At 55.7% G+C, this 6560-nt stretch overlaps 1 protein-coding gene across 1 annotated transcript; it reads left to right on the top strand.

Annotated features, from left to right (window-relative positions):
* Positions 1 to 935: 935 nt before the first annotated feature.
* On the top strand, positions 936 to 1587 carry CGCA056_v013244 (uncharacterized protein; the record flags this gene model as incomplete). The annotated part of the gene is made up of 2 exons (XM_037328488.1): positions 936 to 1215; positions 1358 to 1587. 2 exons carry the CDS (start codon positions 936 to 938, stop codon positions 1585 to 1587), a joined length of 510 nt encoding a protein of 169 aa, XP_037173208.1.
* Positions 1588 to 6560: the final 4973 nt, after the last annotated feature.

Here is a 6560-nt window from a genome sequence, read left to right on the forward strand (position 1 = left end):
GGCTGGGGGTGGAAAGTGTGTGCGTATGTGGCACGAGCAACAACACGGGAGGTGGATATCGGACAGGGGTGTAAGCACCAGCTGTGCAGGACACCACATTATGTCAGCAGCTAGTGTACCCCTCGCGGCTGAGGTAATATCCGACCCAGGACGACAGCTGGGGTCAGATGGACCCCGCCTACCTATTTCAGTGTCGTAGCTATTCGTACGGATGGCTGACCTAATGAAATGGAAGGAATGTAGTCGGCATCGGCGGCTTCCTCTTCCGTGATGTACGTATCACGTGGTCATGAGGTCACAGCAGACACGGCATGTTCCGTCAGATTCCGTCCTATCCTAACCAGCCAGAGGTACCCACGACGTCGCCGAAGCTAGGAGTTCGTCGGAAGAGCTCCATTCTCGACAGAATTTTTCCCAAATCGACGGTCAAAGAAGCGAGGCGAATAAACGTGGCTTCCACGGGACGCACGCCACTCAACCAACACTGGGCACTCATCAATCCGAATCACCCGGCCTGTGGGCAGATTGAATTTATCGCTCCAGCCCCGCGAGGAACCTTCGGAAGCATCCGGTGCAACACGGTTTTGCGCATCAGTACTCACAATCAATCCCACTCCGGAGTTTACGGCGATTCGGACCTCAAGCTCTCAGCAGGCCACCACAAGCTCCCAACACTAATTCCACAAACTCTGCAACGCAATCGAGCTCGGCGCCTCACCATCGATATTCCGGAGTCTCGACCACCGCCCTTACCCTTGACTCGAGCCTGTCCGCCCGCACCTCCAACCTACCAGGAGCAACAAATCTTGTGCTAAGCATCAGGTGGCGTCACTATCATCACCACTCAACACTATGATGCGACCAGCCTTCCAGCAGGTCGCGGCCATACCGCGCCGCGCCATGCCGACAGCAAGACAAAATGTTTGGGAGGCAGTATGGAGGAGGCAATTCACGTCGCCCAGACGCCCGCTCACGACAACGCCCTCGCGCGCTGGAGGAACGAGGACGGGCGCATCACAGTCCACGACTCGTCGCGCCCAAATAAACAGCTGGAGTTGGATTGCAGCTCGTTTGCAGACCGTGTCCCGAGCCTCGCGCCGGACATTTCGTTTTTCCGCCAGACAGAGGAATACTGCGGACGGGAAACCCGCCCAGGAATCGCTGTCATTAAGTCAGAGGCTGAAGAAACTTTCCAAGGAATACGGTTGGTCGGCGGTGGGAGTGTATTTGGCCTTGAGCGTCCTTGACTTTCCCTTCTGCTTTTTGCTCGTCCGGGTTGTTGGCACAGACAGAATTGGTGAGCGAAAAAGCAACTGCAGTTGTGTTGGATCCGCTATACTGACAACGTTAACCATAGGCCAGCTCGAGCATTGGGTAACATCCCATATCAAGCAAATCATACCTGAGTCGGTCAAGACCTGGTGGCATGAGTACAGAGCGGCGCTTACCAAGGCCGAGACTCAGCAGCTTGGCAGCAACGAGGCCAGCGAGGCTGTCGAAATGGCAGGCTGGGGAGTGGAAGAAGCCCAGGAGCGCAACCGGGCAGAAGCCAGTAAGTTCATGCACCTCGTCCCCTTGATGCTTTGAGACCCTCTTTTGGCAGACGAGACGGAACAACTCACCAATTTGCGTTGTTGCAGGCCTGGGAACTCAACTTGCGTTGGCGTACGCAATCCACAAAAGTTTCATTTTCCTCCGAGTCCCTCTGACTGCAGCGGTAACACCAAAGGTTGTCAAAGTGCTCAGATCATGGGGATGGCAGATCGGCAAACGGCGGAGCAAATAAACCGGCCGTCAAATGGGACCGTAACTCCGTCACCAAACCTCCACTCTTGCCCGGCGGGTCGGAAGGGCCCTGGGATGCCGTGCTCCTCCAGCTCCTCCTTTAATCATGTATTACCTATCAATGGGCGACACACTCGCTCGTGTTTTTCTCGGGATTGACGGCCAGATCGGCCCTACTTTGATATTGACGGCTTATAGATCCACTCAACCATAGACGCAGCATTCAGCATTGTCATCCCGCAACCAAGAGACTCGCAAACTCTGTGCGGTTTTGTGTGTATAATACATGTACTTGGCTTGGCCTGATATAATTTTACTCTCGATTCAAGAGTGCTACCGGAACTGCGCGGCAATTTGACCAACGGATGGACTTATTTGTGTTTGCTGGCGGTATGCATTGCGGACTTGGCTGGGGCGGCCAAGGAGCCGTAACTCCCGAGCGTGTGGGAGGTCGAAAGTTTTGCCCATCTTTTGTTCCCAAACGTCATGCCCGAAAGCCAGCGGCCCGATGAGGGCCCTGGGCCGTGGAGACCGGAACGGATGAAGGGTGCTCGTGTGCAGGCCGGAACAGAGGCACTGGGCAGATGAGAGACAGCGCTGTCCAAGCGCAGTGTTGCAAACCGCGCTAGCGATGTTCTTCCGGGCTTCGAGAATCATGCTCAACTCAGGGTTCCCAAGAGATCGCGATCTAGTGGTGGAGCGAGCTTTGTGCTCCTGCCGTGCTGCTGTCGGCTTTTGCGCTCAGGTCCGTGACAAACAGATGGAGTATGTTAGAACTACGGCCTGGCTGCGGCGAGGCCACCGAGCTGACGCCGTGAGGGGATTCCCGGCCGGCCGTGATGTCCAGATCGATACAGGTGACGCAGCTCCGGTGTGCGCCCACCACATGAACCGAAGGTGGTGGTGGTGGTAGGAGTGGGCAACGGAATGTGGCCGACCAAAGGGGGCTCACGATAGTAGACGGGGCTGATAATAGCCACGCGACAAAATGAGTCCGTGTTGAGGCAGAGGGGAACGACGATGTGCCTTCCCCCGTCCAGGCTGACCCGCCCACAATCTCCCGAAGTGCATGGGGGCAGTCCAGACCCTCGAGGGCCTCTGGACTCTGGAGTCTGAGAGTGCGGAACGATGCCACGGGAGGGCGATGGTGTGCCGTCCTCTCGCTTTGCCCTTCCTTTCCGCGACTCGCCTCCCCACCCGGAGGCCCCGTGGGTCTCGGGACGAGGACGAGGGAGAGCAGTGCGGTACGGTAGGAGCTGGCCGACGTCGACGACGACGTCGACGACAACAACGGACGGTCATGTCCACTCTCACTAAACAAAGTGGACGTGAAGGTTTGGTATTACACCGTGTATGACGGAACAATGGAGTTGGGAGGTGGGTTCTGGCGACCGCTTCACCGCGGGCTGACCGGACCCTGACCGTGTACCTCAAACGGGAAGCATCCACAGCTTCCCTTGAGTGTGTAGGACTCTCGTGCCGCCATACGCATACGCATACGCAGTATCCGTACGCAGATGGAGTTGTCACTGTTGGTGTGTCCCGTTTGTCAGGCGTCTGCATGATCAGCGAGACCCTCACGGCTCGTTCTCAACCCACACAAGCACATTTAACCCCTGTCATTACCCATTGTTTAAAGTTCTCGGTCTTCTAGAATGAGGACCAGGGCAACACGTCCAACCGGTGGAACTGGTGGGAACCGGTGGACCGTCGAATCCTGACTCGACCCGAATTTTCACGGAGCAGAACCCTTCTTTCTGACTTTTTCGTCAGACGTTGTCAGCTATGAGTGAGATGGGGTTTCCAAAAATGATAACCATGTGGAAGCCACACAAGCTGTCTAAGTTTTGGACCAAAACTCTGTTTTCCTTCCATCCGCAGTCCCTAGGGACCCCCCAGCATCTTCGGGATCTGAACTTGGCCCCTGTGCTGCCCATTCTCTTCACTGTCCCCTTGGAAGCTATCTGTCTCTTACTCTCTCATGACTAGGTACTGCCCAGTGCTCAGTCTTTCTGCCTGGGTACGTTAATTACTCCGAAGTACCACAGACCCAGCTCTAGCGCGGACTTTCCGCCAACCTGGCATCGGAGAGTACACCGGTCGCTCGGCCGGGTGAAGGCCTCGTATGTTGTTGGCGGACCCCAGCTCGGCTTGCCTCACCAGCCCCATCCCTCTTCCCCGTATCACCGTGAGTCGCCAAGACATCTTCCGTTCCGTGCCTGACAGTCCCGGAGCTCGAATGGCAAGGCAAGGCGAGCGCCGTGAGGCACAGGTCCTGGGAAAACCGCCAACAAGAACAGGATGGTGACCGATCCACTACCGGGTCCGAAGAACCCACTCATTCAGAAACAAACTCTGAAAGACGGACGTTCCGCGGCGGCAGACGAAGCGTGTTGTATTATCACATCGCATCCATCACACACACGCCTATGCATACACATCTTGCCCTAGCCACACGGGACAGCTCGTCCTTGGCCCGGCCCGACCTGCCAGCCCATTAATCGTCGTCCATCCCTTCCAACCCGCTAGCCAGGCACCAACTTGTGATTGTCGTTGATGCCGCTCCTTCAAAGCCGTGATCCCCGTTTTACCTTTCGGAGGAGCGACTAGCATTTTCCCAACTGGGACACATCTCCGTTGATGAGCGACCGACGCTCAGTTGTAAGACCGTCACGACTTGTTTCACGACGGCCAATCTCGACCGCCCCGGTGTTGATTCCTGGCTATTGCTTGCAGTTCCCGTCTCTTTCCCATGGCCTCCCATTATTTCAGACAGCAACGGGATTCGCATCTGCCGTCTGAACGGTAGCGTGGCGTTGGCGTGGCGCCGGCGCGAAGCCATCTCCCCCTTCTCCCCCTTCTAGCCCGGGAATAGAGTATGGCGCCATGGAACTATGGCTTGATGGCGTGTCGGACTTACGGACGTAACGCACGGCTGAGCTATAATTTAGATCTTCCATGTAGACTTCCATTTTCTTCAGCCCTGGGATGTTCAGCCTCTCCGCAAGCTGGGCCTTATCCGGGCAACGTTGTCAGGCACTTGACAGCTTATGGCTTTACGAGAGGCTGACTTTTGACGGGCTCACTACTAGACAAACTCAACGGATGTGGCTTGAATGTTAAAGCAATGGCTGGAAGAAATTCTACCGAGCCAAATCTTCGGCTGGATTTTCCCACAAAATCTCCCCGTGAGGCGCGTGCGCGTCTCTGGTCATCCAAGGAGAGCGCGGGCCTATGGTACTTTGCGGGGCCCGAGACGTCGGCTAGATCAGAGATCGTGAGCCGCTCCGGGAAGGGAAGGGAAGGGAAGGGGGGATCAGGCGGGCTCGACTCGATGTACGTACCCCCTCGTCGCCAGTGTAATAAGTCCGATGTGCTCGCAAGGCCTCGTAGCTCGCTCGTAGTGTATTATCTCTGCTACCGCGGCGTGGGCTCTTGGCGAAATCGTCCCAAACCTTACTCTGCCTTAGCTTGGCAGACCACGGAGATGTCGACTAGTGTAGTAAGGGTTTCGATGTTTCGTAATAGAAAGCCAAGACTTTCTGATTGCCCATTCTCCGCTGGCCGCTTCTTGACCTCTGACTACTCATGGCCCTGGGCATATTGTGCAAAAGTGGGATTTTCGCTAGCAGTGGGCGGGGGTCTGTACAAGCCTTGGACGGGTCTCGGTTTGATTTTGAGAGGCAGGCGGAGGGGCGAGGCGACGGGGGTCAGTGACAGGGCTAGACAGGACGAGCTCCGTCGATCCTACAACTCCAGGTTACGACCGAGGGCCAATCCTCCAACGCAAAAGACAGCTCCAAGTGCGTAGACTTTGCGTAATGGCCAGAGTCACGAGAGCAGCTGCCAGGGAAGTTCTTCAGGGTCCGGGTGAACGCAAATAGAGATGGGCAAATGTCAAAAGTGACGGGCCGGACACTAGAATCCCATGGGTGATGATCCCATAGTGGAACAAAGAGAGTTTCTGCTACCCTAGCTTTCTCCCTCGCTCGCTGGCTTTCTTGCCATTGTTCTTGCTGTGGATGCGGGAAGTACGTAAGTTGGGTATGGAAAAGGTAACAGAAAATATTGGGGTAGCTTCAGAAGTTCAAGTTTCTTTCTTCCAACAGAGTTTACACTTGCTGTGGTAGTGGACAAGCAAAAACCCGCAATGTCGGGGTTCCTTGCCCGATGTTGCTTCGTTGTAACGCCACAGATGATGGGGCCTGGGTTACTCTGGGGTATGAGGCGCTGATGATCGCAAAATGGGGCTCCTCGGTCAACGACCGAAAGCAAGTTGTGGCGGTAAATGGGGAGCAGATTGCTTTGCTGGGCTTTTGCCAACTACCCAGCCGCATTGCATTGCCGTGACCCGGCCGGCAATGTGAACTGAATAATGTCCAACCCGGCAAGTTGACGATACATGGCCATGGGGGCAGCAGCAGCGGAAGCAGTCGCAGCACGGTTCTGATGCCATGCCCACACAGAGAGGAACAGGAAACAAGTTACAACAAGTTTCGGCGACGGACAAGCAGGCTGTCGGCGAATGCTGCGCAACACAGAAAGGCAAAACATTCAAGCATCGCGAGATTCACATAATCAAAAGAGAGTTTGTATCAAGGCTGGGCCTCGTTTGACTCTTCGGTGAAATGCAAGATTGAAAACCGCCCTTCCATCCACCCATCCATCTAACTCCGGACGTGTTGTCCTATTCGGGCGGTCCCTGGGACACACAGAGGGATGGGTTGCTTATTACTTCGGGACGTGGTCACAACGTTTTCTTCGGGAGGCAAATG

The sequence above is a fragment of the Colletotrichum aenigma genome (genome assembly GCF_013390185.1).
Source record: "Colletotrichum aenigma strain Cg56 chromosome Unknown KSG_Cg56_contig09, whole genome shotgun sequence".
NCBI classification, from domain to species: Eukaryota; Fungi; Ascomycota; class Sordariomycetes; order Glomerellales; family Glomerellaceae; genus Colletotrichum; species Colletotrichum aenigma.